At 40.3% G+C, this 18,426-nt stretch overlaps 1 protein-coding gene across 6 annotated transcripts in view; it reads right to left on the bottom strand.

Moving 5' to 3' along the window:
* Positions 1 to 18,426, bottom strand: part of Cdk14 (cyclin dependent kinase 14) — a 539,697-nt gene that overhangs the window by 394,106 nt on the left and 127,165 nt on the right. For all 6 annotated transcript variants that reach the window (XM_051152013.1, XM_051152018.1, XM_051152014.1 and 3 more), the window contains one exon: positions 9,371 to 9,616. In XM_051152013.1, coding sequence (XP_051007970.1) covers positions 9,371 to 9,616 — 246 coding nt within the window. The remainder of the gene's footprint in view (positions 1 to 9,370; positions 9,617 to 18,426) is intronic.

Raw genomic sequence — 18,426 nt, forward strand, 5'->3', positions numbered from 1 at the left:
GAGCAGGCAAATGATCAACATATATTTTTAAAGTGGTTCAAGATTCTTAGCCTTCAAAAAATGCAAATTAAAATAATTGTGAGATTCCATCTCACCCCAATCAGAATAGCTACCACCAAGGAAAAAGACATTTAATGCCAGTGAGGACATGGAGAGACTCTTTCTTATCCACTACTGGTGGGAGTGCAAACTAGTTCAGCACAAGTGAAATCAGAGTGGAAGTTTCTCAAAAAAAATTGGAAGTTTGAGAGGCAGAGGCAGGTGAATCGATATGAGTTCAAGGTCAGCCTGGTCTACAGAGTGAGTTCCAGGAAAACCAAAACAAACAACAACAACAACAACAACAAATTGGAAATTTAACCACTATTTGACCCAGCTTATCCCACTACAGTGGGATACATAGATATATATTCTATATCCCTCGACAGAGACACTAGCACAAACATGTTCATTGTTTCTCTACTTACATAGCATGAAAATGCAATAACATAGATACCCAACAACTAATACAAAGAAATGAGGTACATATATGCAATGACACTTTATAAATCCAAAAAAAGAAATGGGTCTAGAAATTATTATGTTAATGAAGTTAATCCAATGTCAAAAGACAAAACCATATGTTCTCTCATACTCATCAGAGTAAGTGCAGGTAAAGGTTATGAGACTAGAAAGGGGGCTGTGAGGGGGTAAAAGAGGGTTTTCAAGGAGGCGGGGTGTGGAGAGGATAATAGATGCGCATGGCATGAAAGCCTAATGGCATAAGGGTGTAGAAGGAGAAAGATGAGCAGAGAAGGGCCTCATCCGAAGGAAATACTCATTTAAAAATACCATAATGAAACATGTTACTTTATGCTAAATAAATAATAAAAATAAGGACACATAACACCTGACAATAAAAAGGCATCTTTTGTTTAATCAGAGTATCTCAATGTCATCTTAAGGTGTCTGCTCCCTATAATTTACAAGTTTAAGGCAGTCTCAATAAAAATTCCTATGATGGAGTCTGGGTGCGGTAGTGCACACCTTTAATCCCAGCACTTACGAGGCAGAGGCAGGCAGATCTCTGTGAGTTCAAAACCAGCCTGGTCTACATCGTGAGATGCTGTCTCAAAACAATAAAACAAAACAAAACAAAATTCCAACGATGGAGAAAAAGAAGTCAATTTGTCAACTGTGGTGTTAACCTTTTCCAAGTGTCTATGGCATGGCTAGTAACTTGAAGTTGTTTATCTACTAAAGAAGCTGAATCAGACAAATTCTCCTTCTTATCTTTAATACTGACACAAAAATTGTCTTCTGAGTCTCAATTATTAAGCCCACATATTTCTAGATGCTGACTGAGCATCTTCTTAGACAGAAAGAACATGTCAAAGACAGCAGCAAAGACTGCAAGAAGCTTTTAGGGTCAGTTACTCAATCTGCCAGCTTTAAACACCATAGTAACCCATTTCTTCAACAAAGTATCCAATGAGAAGACAATTCCACACAGCCACACCAAGCTCCATAGTTACATGGTGCTAAATTTTTAATGAAGTACAGACCCAAAATAGAATTCTTGCCTTCACAGAAATCAGAAATAACTAGGGCTGTACAACGCTTTCAGCATCATTTACTCTAGTCTAAGTGTATAAATGGGAGAATCTCCCAGAAAGATGATTTTCCCAAGACTATCTGCTGAGTTTTAATTAAACACATTTTTCCTCAAAGCAAAACTCGTCTGTTGAATCTGTTCCCATTCAGCATGCAGTACAAGAAAAATAGGAAGATTTGGTAATTGACAATATTTTAAGAAAACACCCTAACTAATAACAAAGGATTGTTTTCTAGATACGGATTAGTTTGTTGGAGGTGTCCAAATGCTGCAGCCCAGGTGGCATGGACAACAAAAATGGCATTTCCCAAACATGCAAGACAGCAGGTCAAGACAAGAGCAGCAGGTGGAGTCTCTGCTGAAGCCTCTCTGTGGCTGGTGCCCTCTGCTCTCCCTGCGTTACCTCCAGTGTCCTTCCCTTGCCTCATAAGAAAGTCAGTTTCACTGGATTAGGAACCGGCCCAGTGACTGCATTTAAATTTAATCACCTCTTCAGAGATCTTACCTGCAAATTGGGGCTGAGGTACTGTGGTTTAGAATTTCAACACAGAGATTTGGAGGGGGTGGTTTAGACACACAGTGCAGGCCACAGAAAAACACACAGAGTGATGATGGACAAATATACTTTGAATTTTAATGTAGGCAGAAAGGGAGCTCCAAGGTTTGTTTGTTTGTTTGTTTTTCCATTTATTTATTTAATGAGATTTTGTTTCCATATATGCCAAATTACACATTACACTTTTTCCCCAAAAATGCATAAAAATCAAGAAAAACGCGATGGACTCGCATTCAGAACTGCCTGACTAGCCCTGTGTGGGCTACGGTCTAGCTCACTTTTCCTCACCACGGAACAGCTTGTGCGTGTCGCACTCCACCACCACCCTCCTGAGCCCAAGTTCTAAATAGAAATTGCAAAAACCTATATTAAACTTCAGGATAAAATGATCTTCAATGGAGAAAATATTGTGCTCACAGTTCCTCTCTAAATTGTTTTAAATCAGAGTGAAATGATCTTCACATTTGCTTTTGGGCTCCTTTAACAATGAATCTAAGCTAAAAAAAAAAAAAAAAAAAAAAAAAAAAAAAAAAAAAAAAAAAAAAAAGGTAGCTATAGAAAACACCCCTTTGCTCCTATCAGCGGCTACTTGAGAGACATATAAGGACCCCACAGAACTGATAGGAGAATGGAAGACAGCATTTTTTTCTCTCTTGGGAGAGACATAAGTAATTGACTAAACATGGCCATCTTTCATTCTTCATAATCTGACTTGAATATGCAGTTGCTTTCAAATAGGGCATAGTGACAACAAAAAACTGAAGAGTAAATTTTAAAATGTTAAAGTTTACATGTCCTAAAAAACAACCTCCATTTTACTCACAAAAAAAGAAAACCTTGAGAAGATACTAATAGGAAGTATGGTTTCCTTTTCTAAGTAAATGGCTTTAGAGGTATTAACTGCTGTGGCTAAAGTACATTCTATTAACGCTGCAATGGCAGAAAATTAATACTTTGCCACATTTTACAGCAAAACAATCAGTTATTTGCCCTGTGGAACTGATATGTAGACATTGTGGAAATACCCTGTAATTTGCAGATCAATCAGACAGGCTTCATGAGATGGAGCAAAGGCATGGGCGTCCTCCACAACAACAGTGCTGATCTATGAAAGCATGGTTATTTGGAATGGGGCATGCATGAGACGGTCTGAGCTGCGAGGATTAGGTTCTCACAAGTGTGTCCTCTATTTTAAGCATGGAAAAGTAGTCTGATGTGCAATTACCATGTATATAAATAAAGGACCCAAATGCCAAGTGTTTAAAGAGGCCAAACCCTTCCGAGCAAATGAACAAAACTGAGAATAATATAAAAGGTGTGTGTGTTGGGGGAGGGTCCTACTTTAAAATTAAAAGATCAGGTCTTTCATTTGCCTTTCTTCATACAGCTTTATTATTCTGTCCTGTTTAAACAAAGAGACTAGATCAAACCAAGATGCAGTCAGCCTTGAGCATTAGCTTTGTCTCTCTGACCTCAGGTGCATGAATGGATGGAAACAGCCTTATGGGACAACTGTTTTCTTCTTATCGCATCTCTACTTAGAAAGCACGCTTGAGAGCACCGTGGTGACTTGGAAATACAGATGGCTAATGTGCAATTGCTAACAGACACTCCGTGGAGACATTGAATTTAATGAGATAATGTTAATACATTTTTCAAAAACCGAATAGAAGTGCAAAGGGCTGTCAATTGTCTGGATCACTGGAGGGGAACATTGGTGTGGGTAATGGAAAGTGGGGACACTGCAGCTGAACAGAGCTCGCCACTCTGCCACTCACAAGGACCTTAACAGCTCTACTTCATTGTCTGAACAGCAATAACAGATACCAAAAATACCAACGGTTTGCTCTTCAGCCTTTGGCCTTTATTACCTAAATTTAATACTGACAGACCCATTGTGAGTTGATTCTATTATACATCCCATTTGGACATAAAGAACGTAAAGGCTGGAGAAATAACAGAACTTATCTAAGATTCTGTAGCTACTAGCAAAACTAGAATTAAAGTAATTGGTGAGAAATGAAAAAAAAAAAAAAAAAACTCTTTGTTTATTACTACTACCCTGGGAAAATAGTTGCATGAATTGAATTTTCACCCAAACGGGGAAAACATTAATTGTGTTTAGTTCTACCTTAGGCTGAAATCTCATTCCTAGAAGTAGACGTGAATGTTTAAACTACATCATTATAAAATACATGTGTAGCCTTTAATGTGCATTCCAATGATAGAGTCATAGTTCCACACTGACTCTACTGTGTGTTTGAGGCTGTGGAGAGCCCCTGTGTCATAAGTGTGCCATCCCTCCTGATAAAATATCTAAGACATACAGCTAGAAAAGGAAGGGTTTCTTTGGACTCATGGTTTCGGTCCATAGTCACCTGAATCCATTGCTTATGGCCCGTGGTGGCTCAGTACCGAACAACAGGACTGTTTTACCTAATATCAGGTCTGTCTACCTCATAGCAGCTGGGATGGAGACAGGAGAAGGGAGGGAGAATGGGAGAGTAGAAGGGAAGGAAAAGAGGGGGAAGAAAGAAAAGTGGAAGACAGAGAAACAAGATGGGGGGGGGGGTCCAAACAATACTCCTTCAAGGGCACATCGCCAGTGACCTGGTTTTCCTTCTGTAGGTATGGGTAATGACCCTGATGCATAGGTTACGGCCAAGACTCCAATGCACAACCTTAGGCAGGCAGCCTAACAACAATTAAGAATTAACAATTAAGAATTGTTGGGGTACTCTGTGTGCCACATGGGTACTAGAATAAGAGAGGGAAGTGTTCAATCAGAATTCTGTGACCTCATAACAAAGACTTAGAGTCAAGCATGCCTCCAGTCATTTTGCTTTTTCCTCGAACCTCAGAACGGGTTCTATCTCTCAGTAGTTTTATTCTATCACTAAGGCAATTAACAGTTAGTAAATAATTTAATTTCAAAGCTCATCTAAATGCTGAACAAAGGTATAGACCCAAACACCAGACATGGCGACAAGATGACAAGGAGGTTTGGTTCTGTGTGGAGATTTTTCTTTACTCCCAACAGAAAGAAAGCAACACCAACAGGACACGACCCCAGGATGAGTTTGTAAGGACTCTCATTGCAAACCCGTCCATACCTTCCTCCTCTCCCCAGATTTAGCACTACCTATTATGGCGTGAAGATATTCATGGTATGGAATGACATAGATCTGCAGCAGTTTGTAGAATGTATGGAGAAACATAACTTAAATATAATTAAAAAATAATAATAAGCTCTGTTCAGATGTAGCAGATGCCATCCATACTCAGGGAAATACCTTTTAGCCTGAGCCACCAAGACACTCTAACTATGGAACGCTCAACAGCTATAGCTAGTAAGAGGGTAGCTCTAGGGTGGGCTGAAAGTGGCAAGAAAGGCAAATGAATGTTTATCATGTCAGTAATGACACTAAGTAGCACAGCTATTGAAGAAGCAGGCACTCAACAACATGTTGAAAGCAAATTATCAAATGCCTTTTAAAATATTTTAATTGTTATAATTTTATATTCTTTACAGTAAACCTGAATTTTAACATGCTATAGTCTGGGGTGGTGGGGACTCACAAGTATAGACAAGCATACTAGCTCCTGATATCAAGGTAGTCTTGATTCCTGAACTTTAGCCTGTAGCTGGAAAACCCATTCTCTTTCTCCTCTCTCTCTCTCTCTCTCTCTCTCTCTCTCTCTCTCTCTCTCTCTCTCTCTCTCTCTCTCTCTCTCTCTCTCTCTCTCTCTCACACACACACACACACACACACACACACATGCATAAGAACATGCACGCACACATGAACCACAAACACACATGCACATGTAATGAAGGCGTGATCAAGGTCTACAGTGGTTTCGGTTTCTGCTTTTGTGTTATGTTTTGTTTTTGTGCAGTACCAGAGATTAGACACAGGGCTTTATCCACGACAGACAAGTGTTCTCACATTGACTTATACCCTCATTCCGAAATGTGGTATTTCAAAACAGTTTCTCCTGTTTTAAACAGTATCTGTAAGAAATAACCGTTGCCACGTTGTAACAGTAGGTGTCTCGCCATACTTCCTCAAGTTGCAGCACTTCCTTCTCAACTCCCGTCCCGGAGACAACTCAGACTAACTAATGTTTTGAAATGCTGATGAGATGAAGTTACAGATTAGTGCTGCTGTACCAGGGCAGAAGGTCCTCTTGGATTTAGCAACAACTGCTACATCATCTAACGCTTCCAAAAATAATAGAAACCTGTGGCGGTGGTTCTCACAGGCCGTGACTTCCTATGGTTGCCTCAGGTATAAAATAATCAAACTAACACATTGCTGTGGAGGGTGAAATGGTATTACTAATCTTGATAGTTAGGGACAAACAAAAAGAGAATGTGGGACTAGAGAGATGGCTCAGTGGTTAAGAGTTCCCCCTGCTCTTCCAGAGGTCCTGAGTTCAATTCCCAGCAACCACATGGTGGTTCACAACCATCTAAAATGGGATCTGATGCCCTCTTCTGCAGATAAAACACTCGCTTACAATAAATAAATTTTTAAAAAAAATTTATAAAAAAAGAAAAGAGAATGCAATTACAAGTAATAAAAGTTCGAATTTTAATCATAGTACACTATATTTTCTGTTTTATGAGTAATATATCATCAAATGCTATATATTAATGCAAGCTTTAAAATGTTGGATAATTGTATTTGTAGACAAAAATATAACTGAGAAAATTTTCTCCTTGTGTATTCCTTATTACCCATAATTCACTAGCTATGCCTAATGCCTGATTCCTCCTTCCTGGGTCTCCTTGTGCCCTCAGGTCTACTGAACTTACCCTGTGCAGAATTTATCCCAATACTGTCTATGAAGGACAGGAAAGTGCCTCAACCTGTCATTATAGAGAAGTTCCAAAAGAAAGACCTGAGTGCCCTGAGCCTTCCCTGTGCTCTCCTTGCTCTCTTCCCCTCACGGGAGCCAGCGAGGTTCCAGTGCTGTGCAGGATTACCAGTGAGCTGCCACATGTCCCCAGAGAGAGCTGCAGGGCCTTGGCTTCTCCTTCTCTGAGACTGCACAGGTCTTAATACTGTTCAAAGTCTGTCCACTCACTATGACCCTGAGGCTTGCGGAGATATTGTCTGCTGGCTTGGTTTACTCTACTCGTTTCTCTATTTAGATGATGATTTTCAAAACCTATGGTACTACAATCTGCCCAAATTTTATCATATTTGACCTTTTAAGCTATGTTCAAGTACTGATGCAATAACAAAAAGGTTTCATGAGGAGAGAGAAATACCAAGTGCATCAGACAGGTGGGTCCCAGCTTCTTGTGATAGGGAGCTAATTTCCTTATTAAAACTTATAAATGAACATTCAAAGCATACAGTTTATGTTTACGGTATGATGTATGCATTGACTTTTAAAACTCCATGGCATCCAGTAACAATAAGTATGCACAGGAAGCAGATCTTGGCTTCTAAGTATCATCTGCCAATGGGGGTGAGGGGGCGTTGAGAGCTACTTAGAGAAATGGATGATTCTAGATCAATGACAGAAAAGGTACAGCCATAAATCAAGATCATTGTATATAAACAAAAATTATGGGAATTTTCAAAATGAAGGGATTAGAGTATGTTAATGAAAAAAGAAAGAAAGAAAAAGAGGAAGGAAGGAAGGAAGGAAGGAAGGAAGGAAGGAAGGAAACAGAAACATCTTAAAAAGCTTGTTGCCCCTACAGGAACAATCAGAACAATATGAGAAAGGAATATTATGCACAGTATCTAGGTCCCAGAGAGCATACAGGATGCTCATTTGATTTGAACGCAGATAGACAGTATTTTTTAGTATAAGACTCACTCATTATGACATCTAGTATGGCAATTTCTACAAACAATACAGGCTGACATACATGAGAGCCGGATAACTGCACAATAATACAGTACATACAGTTCTCAACATGGTAGGAGCTTGGCTGCGCTCAACCACTCCTCATACATAATACTAAATCGGAAGGTTTTCTGAGAAGTTAATGGTAGAGCTGTGACACAAGTAAATCCTACCTTATGGTTACAGATAAGGGTGGCAGGAGAGGACTTGGCACTCAAGTTTCAAAAGCGTCGCTGTCATATTTACTTCAGCTTTGTTAACACTAGTGCTTTTCAGCATAGAGCTAGGTGGATCTATAGGAGCAGCTCACAGGCTTTGCTGGTTTCACTCTCATAAAAACTTTAAACTCCACATTGGTTTTTAGCAAGATAACAGAACCCAAGTTCCCCTAACATTTTCACTCTCACTTTTTAAAATCTTAAGACATCGATGTCAGGAGATTATTAGGTGCCGGTTAAATCTGAAAATTACTCAATTTTAGAAGATCACAGGGTATTTTTACAATGCTAAGCACCAGCCAGCCTTGAAAGTATGAGCTCTGATTACAATTTTGTAAGCGAAAAGCATCAAGAATCTTGAAATTGGATGCCTCTTCTATAAGCCGAACATTAGGAATACCCCATCTCAGTGACACAGCAAGAGCACAGGCGACATCCGTAGAAGGCAAGGAGCTCTTCTGGTCATTGTCCTTCTGAGTGACTGCCAGAACCCTGAGCGAGGACTTCCCAGCTCCAGAATGACAAAATGTAATGTGGCTTCCATTTCTGAAGCCACCCAGACTATGGAATTCTGTGACGGCAAATCAATGCACCTTAGGAGAAAGGCAAGAATTGCCTTGGTTTGGAGCTTAGGATTTCCTAAAAATGAATGGACTTTACCATTGACCATCAACGCCTTGCTGTGAAATTCTAAGGTCTTCCCAAACCCTGAGGCCACACGTGAACAGTGAACATTCTTGGAGTGCAATGTCTCATGGGTCTGGCAATTTAAAAACTTCCCAACAGCACAGAAAAGTTCTCGACTATCTCTAAGAGGTTGAAATGCAAAAGTTTTTTTTAATGATAAAGTGGTCTAATTCAAAACAATCTTATTTTTTAAAAGAAGAAAAACATGTTATTGGGGTTTTTTTTTTTCTAAAAATAAGTTAAATTATTTTAATCATTTGCTTGCTGGGTACTCTTAACTCAAGAGTCTGTGTGTAGCTTTCTCTCTTGCAAAATATTCAGACACCCTGGGAGAGAATGCATAAAAAGTCATTGAAAGCACCACCTGCCAACTTCTGCACAGTGTGCCTCTCCGATGGAGGCCAGTCCTGTTTACCCCATGATGAATGAAGAAGCATCACTTACCGAGCTGGGGCTGGAATGCCTCCTAACTTTAGGTGACTCTTTGCCAGCGGAGGAGGATTTAAAGTTAATGCACGCATTGTTCTCAGAGTGGACCCTCTTGACTTGATTGGCAGGCTTCTCAAACGGGTCAAAGGTGCTCTGGGTCCTCTGCACTCTGACTTTTTTGTCCTCAGGAATTGTGTCCAGGTGTTTTATCACCGAGTCCATTCCCTGGCAGTTCCGTGTAGACATCTTTGTGACACATATCTGGAAAATAAAGAAAGTGAACTAAGCATTCTTCGGTGAGGCATCATGAGCACTAAACACGCTTAACACTTAAACCCCAGTGCTCATTTCTAGGCCAGGAAACAACAAAGAAGCCCACATTTATAACCTATAATCACAACATGGAAAACTGATATAACTATTCTGTGTGAACTCAACCACTTGCGCTTTAAAAAAAAAAAAAAAAGAAAAATTTCCTACCTAAAGCAAAGCAAAACACAGCAGAGGCCATGTATCCTACAAGGTTCTTGACTCTGTCTCAGGTTTTATTATCTGACTGCAAGTGTATATATTTCTGAGTCATCAAAAGAGTGGCTAACCTGACTTCATAAAAACAACCAAACAAATACACATAGTTGGCTCGGATCAGATGGGCACCTGCTGAGTGCCACAGGAGTTGGCAGAAGACAGCGGAGGAAAGGGGTTATTTTGTTTATGTCTGAAGACAGGTTGAAAATCTGCACCATTTTTACTTCATGTCCAAATTGGACTCTAAATAGGACTTAGAGGATTAATAATGAGGATGACTGTGGGTTTCTCTTTTTAATTTCAAAGCTAATAAATTATACTCTCAGTGTATAGAGGGTGACATTCATTATAAGAGGTTGTTTGCCTTACGGCTCTGGACCTCTGTTTCCCTCCCAGTAGCCATAGTCACTCCCAGGACGCAGCTTGCTCCAGTCACACACTTTACTTCAGGCCTTCGGTGTTCGTCTCCATTTGCCACAGCGTGTTTCAGGCTATAGTCTACAAGTTCTGGGTTCTGGGGTGCAATCTGCAGCTTTCCTGGAAAGTGTTACCGTTGTGATCCTAGGTGTCCTCCAAAGGCCATGTGTGACAGGCTTGCTGGTCTCCACCCTGAACACCATGTGAGGTGGTGGAAGTGTTAGCAGGTGCATCCCAGCAGAAGGAAACTCAGCCATTGCTTTTGTGCCGTTTGTTAATCTCTGGACAAGAACATCCCTCTCCTCCTCCTCCTCTCTCTCTTTCCCCGCTTCTCTCTCTAGCCTGTTCTTGCTCTCACTATGATTCACAGCAACTGTAACACAAGCAACTTTGCTGTACTCTGCACCTTGACTGGCTTGTTCTGCCTCACTGCAAACTCCCCGCCACAACCCCCGCCCCTCCCAACCCAACAACAGTCAAGTTGAAATGTGGGAAACTGTGATGCAAAGAAATCTCTCCTGGTTTCAGGTCTTCTGAGGTCTCTTGTCACAGCCACAAAATATCTACACACTAAGTTCACAATTCTCTCTAAAGAAATGAATATTCTGAATGAAATTGCTTTCGCAGTTTTTCTTCAAGTAAACAGCTTCTGCATCACTAATATGCTATCAAATGAGAAAAACTGGAAAGCATTTAATAAAAACTTCATATGGTTAAAATTTCAAGATCAACTTTTGGAATAGCACACAGGTTGACTCCATCTGAAGATACACACACTGGTGTAAACAGAGACACAGATATGGCTAGAGGCATCAACACTGCAGTGTGCATAAGCACAGTGGGGAAAAACATCAAGCAGAATTTCAGGTATCTGCAGAGTAAAGGCAGAATTACTAATTTTGTAAGCTTTTGTTTCAACTATGTAAAAATGTGTGTATAAAATAATCCAAGTACTTAAAGCTTAAAAAAAAAATTAATAAAATACCCAGAACCCACTGTGTGGCAAGAACTTGCCTTCATTGGTAAGTATAGGAGGAATTATAATGGAACCAAATGAAACAGATCCTGTTTAACGTACGTCCGAAGTACTGATGATGCTTGGGAGTTTTGGATTTCTTCTTTAGGTTTCTTGATGTACATGTGTGTATATATGTGTCTATCTGTCTGACTGTATGTGTGTGTGCCTGCCCACATATGTGCAGTACTCTGAGGCCAGGAAAAGATGTTGAGCATTAAATGCTTGTGAACTATCAAGACAGATGTTGGGGACTCTAGAAGAGCAGTGAACAACCTTAATTGCTAAGCCATTTTTCTATCCCTCAAGATATATATGTATTAAAGATTCAATGGAGACTCTCCTACATATAACCAAAACTTTATATGACAAGTATGCTAAATACACTCAGTATTTTAAGGCTATTTTCTTTTTAAAGATAGGAAGGCAATAAATAAGAAAATATCACCATCATTGAGTCAGTCAATAGAACCATGAGCTCCAACTGTCAATAAACCCTAAACATAAGAAGTTTGAGGGAAAATTCATAAACATGCATCAAAATTAAATGAATAATACTAAATGAACATGGAAAAAAAGAGTGATCTAAATAACCTTGGAATCAATCTTAAGATACTTACAAAGGTAGATGAAATTCAACATAAGCAAAAAAATTAAATAACATTTCAGTATTAAAAAGGAAATAAAATAGAAAACAATGAACATTAATAAAAAAAATTAAAACAAAGTTAAAAATTAACAAACATCTTAGTAGACTGACAAATGAAAGAAAGGAAGCATATTTCTTTCAGTTTAGTGCCCAGGTCACAGATAAATTTAAAATAAGTGCTCATGCCACAGTAGTTTGTGTAGTACCATTTTTTTCCAGGCACGATAAGAGACTGTATGAGAGAGTGGCTACTTTTATTTTTAGTTTATGTATGTGTATATATATATATGTGTGTGTGTGTGTGTGTGTGTGTGTGTGTGTGTGTGTGTGTGTGTGTGTGTGTGTCTGTATGCATACATATGCTTGCTACCCATAGATCCTGGAAGATGGTGTTGGAGCTCCAGGAACTAGAGTTACAAACATTTATAAGCTGTCAAGTGGATGCTGGGAACAGAGCCCAGGTCCTCTGCAAAAGCAGCAAGTGCTCTTAAGTGCTGAGTTGTCTCTCCAGCATCTAAGATACTACAACGCTTTACCTAAGTTCATGAAAGTAAAGGCCATATTGTGTTATTGCATCCTCTTCCCATAATGCCTAGCACAGTCTTCTTGTAGTAAATCATATATTAAAAACACTCATCCAAATAATTAATCATCATATGTTTTAAGCAAAAGAACTAGGCTCTAAGACATTCATCCAAAAGCATTATTTAAAAAGCACAATCCTAGCCAGGCACAGTGGTGCACACCTGTAATCCCAGCACTCAGGCAGGCAGAGTCAGGCAGCTCTCTTTGAGTTTTAGGCCAGCCTGGTCTATACAGTGAGTTCAGGAAAACCAAGGCTACACAGATAAATCTTGGCTGGAAAAAAAACAAAACACCCAAAAAAACTAAAATAAAATAAAAGCACAATCCTGACACAAAAATAATAAATATATATGTTCGTGAATAGCTATCACCAAGATTCTTTAAATGAGGCTTATTGTGATAGATGGATTCTAAAACAATACCTAGAATAACACATAATATCTCTTGCTTTTGAATAACCCCCTCCCCTTTTCATGCAGTTATGATGTAACATCATATCATTGTATTGTTCTACATACAAACATTAGATGACTCAGTGGGATTAAGAAAAAAAACAAACAAACAAACTAGGAGGGCCCTTCAAAACCAGGAAAAACAAGATCAGAAAGCTGTGGGCTGACTAGTCTGAAAGACAGCACGATGACTCTGAGAACTGTGAGACCATATGCTATACCATGGCCTCTGCCTGACAACCACCAGAAAAATGGGGACCACACAACTGCACACACAGGAAGGGTAGTTCTGTCGATCTCTGTGATGACTTTGAGCTCCAGGTGAGAACCACCAAGCAGACAACAACAATCTGTCTTCAGCCTGGTAAGATCGCAGGCAGAGAAACCCTACGCCACACCCAGTCTTTCAGCCTACTGAAGCTGTATTCATGAGCCTATGCCTTTGTGGTACGATGTTACCTAAGAGTAGAAACCTAATACGCACATTTTACTGAAAGAGCTTGACGTACTCTGATACCCTGAGCAGAGGAAAAACAGGGCTGCACAGAGCACTAACAAATCATAAGCAATGGTTGTCATGGTTGCTGGGGATGGCTAAGTACTGAGTTCCATGCACATAACTAAGACTATGTACAATTTATGCTGCTCTCCAGTACGACCAGGCTGCCATGAATTGCATCATTCAGCATCAATACCTTCTTTGTGTAAGGCATCTTCAACAAGGAAAGAAACGTATACTTGGTTTTCCACATAAGGCAAAGTAAACGCTTCTGGATGGGTTTCGTGTTTCCAGTATTAGGGGCACAGGACTTAAACACGATCTGCCCATCTCTGTTAACTGTGAGGGCAACAGAAAGCCGAGCTCAGGTCCTCCTGAAATGCCTCGAGTCAGCTCCGTAGCCCTCGAGCACTCTCCTGTCCCTTCTCCTGGAGACCCTGAATTCCAGAACTCTGGTTCAGAGGAGGATCCAGCAAGGTGAAATAAGAGCAGCATCCATTCTTCGATGAGAGGCATAATTTCTAGCAACTCTTAGCACAGAAGTCGTTCAGTACTGTAGGCCCTGTAGTGGGAGAGGGGCCCGGGAGGCAGGTGCTCCACCCCTGCAGCCACATCTTCCTAGGAACCACTCTATAACCTGCTAGGGCAGGCCTGACAAAGCAGAGTCTCTAGCCCTTTATTCCTTCCCAGCCCTTGCACTCATTCCCACCGCATGCCCAGATCCTGGCTGATGTTGTAGCTCCCACTGGAAAAAAATAGATTCCAGCTCACAGGACATAAGTGTTGGGGGTGGGTTGGAAAAACGAATCAAATAAGAAGAAAAAGAAACGGAAGCTCAGAAACATCCAGCTATTAACAAAAGCCAGGCTCCCTTTTGAAATATCAGGAAGAATGTTATCCAGATAAGAGAATTGGTCTAACGGGGTTCCCACTGACAAAACTGGGGTTGGTTATTCAACCATCAAAAAGAAACCTAATATTGTGTTTAAATCAAATGAGTTGCTGAAAACGCATGAGTTCAATATGATTTCAGATGATGAAAGCTACTAAGGTAGGAATAGCAATTACAATAGGAAAGAATAAATGTAATACAATATAACCAGTCTTAACACAGAGAACGTTGAAGAGCCCAGCAGTGCTAGGCCAAGTAGAAAGCTTACTGAAGACATGGATGTTTGCTCAGGGCCTGTGGGGGAGGGGGGAAAGGCTGAGTGGTATCCATAGAGAAACAGGAGTAGCATGGTGGGCCTGGGCAATTCAATAGCGCAATATGCTGAAGGGCAGGTAAGGTTCCCCATGTGACATATTACAAAACGCACATCTGTTAGACAGACAACAAAGAGAAATGCCCATTTGCAGAAGGAAGTTTTTCAGATAAGTTCACTTTTAGCTGCATATGTGAAATAACCCGTAAAAGGGAAACTCAGTTTGACTGCCATCCTGAGATTCAAATCTGAGTCACGAATTTAGACAAGGGACCCAAGAAGACACCAAATGATCAGCAATTAAGATTCTGTAACCCATGCTACTGTGCAAGCGTAAAGATAACATATTGTAAGAATGCATAAGAAAGAAGTATTATTAAGTTTCCCGAGGAGGCAAGCTAAATAAGTAGATGCTTAGGAAGGCTTTAAAAAATGAGATTAATCCAACTCATAATGTTAGTGTTTTAGAACACAACATACATAAATGCACCAATATAATTTGCAATAATCATATTCATTCTTATCTTTTTTATTTAGAGTATATGAAACATGCTAGAGTCCTAGAGATTAGTATGTGAGAGTAGGGCAATTTGATTAAGTAAGTAATCAGAAATTAAATACTAGGAAAGAAAAATTTTAAAGATTTAAAGATTTATATGTGCAAGTATGCATGAGTGAGTCAGACAGAGAGAGAAAGGAGAACGTGTGTGTGTGTGTGTGTGTGTGTGTGCGTGTGTGTGTGTGTGTGTGTGTGTGTGTACCGGCAGAGGCTAGAAGAGAGTGTCAGAAAGCCCAGAGCTAGTTACAGGCTGTTGTGAGCCTCCCATCATGGGTGCTGGAAACCAAATCCTGCTCCTATGCAAGAGCAGTAAGCCCTCTTCACCAGTGGCCATTGCTGCAGCTCCTAAATTAATTTTTAATTGATTTTATTAGCTAAAGTGTTTTTAAGAATAGGAGTATTCGGCCATGTTCAAAGACTCCAGGCTGAAGCTGCTCCAAGCACAGGTGACCTGGACCATTCCGTGGGTCGTCACTTTGTAAATCATCTGTTGAGTAGTCTTTGTAGGTGATCTTAGGATGGAAATCCTCCTTCTCATGCCAGGCCACAACTGTGCTGAAATACTACCTCCCCAGAGAGGCCCCTGCTGATTTAATCCCCAGACACTTAGAACAAGCTTTGTTAAGAATCCCTCCAGTAAAAAATAAAATAAAATAAAATAAAATAAAATAAAATAAAATAAAATAAAAATAATCCCTCCAGTGACTGCAGTTAGTCTGCCATGTCTTGTACACTTATGTCACAATGATTCCTCATCATTAACAATCTGAACAATCCACCTCCTCCACAGGGCAATGACTTCGTCTCATATCTCATTTACAGCCCACAAAACCACTCGGCTTCAGAGGTTCTCTTGAAGAATCCAGTAGATTTTTTGCTGACAAAATCATGAAGAACAGGAGGCTTAATCCCAGCACTTGGGAGGCAGAGGCAGATGGATCGCTGTGAGTTCGAGGCCAGCCTGGTCTACACAGAGGAACCCTGTCTTGAAAAACCAAAATAAAAATAAATAAATAAATAAATGTGACCATCTCAAATCATAGGGCCAAGAGAAAACATCTTGGGGACATACGCCCAAGGCCAATCACAGTAAACAGAAACATTATCACCCCATGTGAAAACAGGACATACCAGCATGAATGGAAATTAAGGATATATTTTCCTCAACTACAGTTTTTCACACTTCATTTAAAAGCAGAAGTGACAAGAATTACATAAGCAGGGATGCCTTGTGGTACTTGAAAACACTTAATAGAAGAAATCGTCACAATTGCCAGAATAAACTTCTTTTTTACTTCCATTGAATTCAACAGAAGTTAGAAGTTCCATCTAGACAAGAGATGAAACCACACACAGAGCTATTCATCTGACTAACTCTGGCCCACTGATCTTTATTTGCTTTGGTTTGTTTTTTTCTTTTGATAACTTCATATAGTTTATTTTGTAAAAGTATTTCCCGTCCTTCAGCTCCTGTTTCCCTTCCCACCAACTTCTTGTTCTTTCTACTAAAACAAACCAAAACAACAAATAACAAAGAGTCACTAAAAATCCAGAGTCCAGTTTGTGTCAGCCAACTACACCTGAGCATGGAGCACGGTCGACACGCTCAGTGTCACTCCATTAGGAAAAGCTGATGACTCTTCTCCCAGTGCCTATCTTTTCCAATAGCATCTTGGTTAGGGGTGGGCCTTTGTACCCACTTCCCATCCTTCATGCTGGAATTTTTGTCTGGCTTGAGGTTGTGCAGGTCTTGTGCATGCTGCCACAGGCTCTGTGAGCTCATATGTGCATTTGCTCTATATCCAGAAAAGACTGTTTTCTTAAAACCACCCATCACCTCTGGCTCTTATAATCTTCCCACCAACACCACCCTTCTACACAGAAGGCTGTCATAGAGACATAATTCAGGGCTGCTTACTCCAAAGTCTCTCAAGCTCTGCACACTGTCCAGGTATGGGTCTCTGTGCTAACTGCCATCTACTCTAAGAAGAAGCTTCTCTGATGAGGGCTGAGCAATGTCATTTGGGAGTCATCTTACTGCTACATTAATTTAGCGGAATAATAGTAGGTCTTTGCTGGGCCCGTGAATTATTTAGTTTCAGGATCTTGGCCTCATTAATAATATCAGGGATAGTTCTAGCTCATGGCATTGTCCCACTCATCCTTAACAGAAGTTTGCGAATTTGTTGGTAGACCCCAACTTCGTTTAAGAAAAGAAAAAGTTAGATAATTCCAACAGTGTTAGAGGCTCCAAAAGTCAGAGTTTGACCTGTGATTTTTGCTTGCAGCTATGTAGAACCTAGACAACTGTCTCCTGCAGCCTCAGCAATAGATGTGAAAGAGCACAGCTTAATTTGGTTAAGGCTGGCATTCATTTAAAGTGAATTCATTCGGGTTGAAAATTGTCCCTTTGAATCAGCCATTTTCTGGTGATTGGCATGTTCCTAAGATCCCAGAGTGACCTTCTCTACTTGCTGATGCCTCTCTCACAGGGAAAGGCAGCTACCAGAACAGAATGGCTTTAAAAGATGCCAAATTGGGGCTGGGCATGGTGGCGCACACCACTAATCCCAGCACTTGGGAGGCATAGGCAGGCGGATCACCGTGAGCTTGAGGCCAGCTTGGTCTACAAGGCCAGTCCAGGATATCCATGGCTAACACAGAGAAATCCTATCTCGAAAAACCAAAACCAAAACAAAACAAAAACAAAAACAAAAAAACCTAATTTGACCTGTGCCAAATATGGCCACACATCTGGCAGCGGCAAGGTCACAGTGTTCTGATGTTCATGAAGGGAGCATCTATCGCAGGGCGTGTACGAGCTACTACAACATACGCACAGCTTTGACAACATCTCTGCAGCTACCTCTGTTTTGTTTGTTGCAATATACATCACCCCCATGGAAGACTGAGAATTCTCTCCTACTCAACGACGACTCTCAGAATCTCTCCTAATAAAAACCACATTTGGTCATTTTCAAGGTTTTATAGGAAGAATTACCTCTCCCAAAATATTTGAAATTTTAAAATTATAAAGCAAAAAAGGAATGTCAGCTACAAAAAGGTAGGCACAGAATTGTGAGGTGTAAGAGGAACTTATACCACCACTGGAACAATGCCCATGATGGGTCATCTTTGCCTGTTATCTTAATCCACGGGATT

Source organism: Acomys russatus, chromosome 10 (genome assembly GCF_903995435.1).
Source record: "Acomys russatus chromosome 10, mAcoRus1.1, whole genome shotgun sequence".
Taxonomy (NCBI): domain Eukaryota; kingdom Metazoa; phylum Chordata; class Mammalia; order Rodentia; family Muridae; genus Acomys; species Acomys russatus.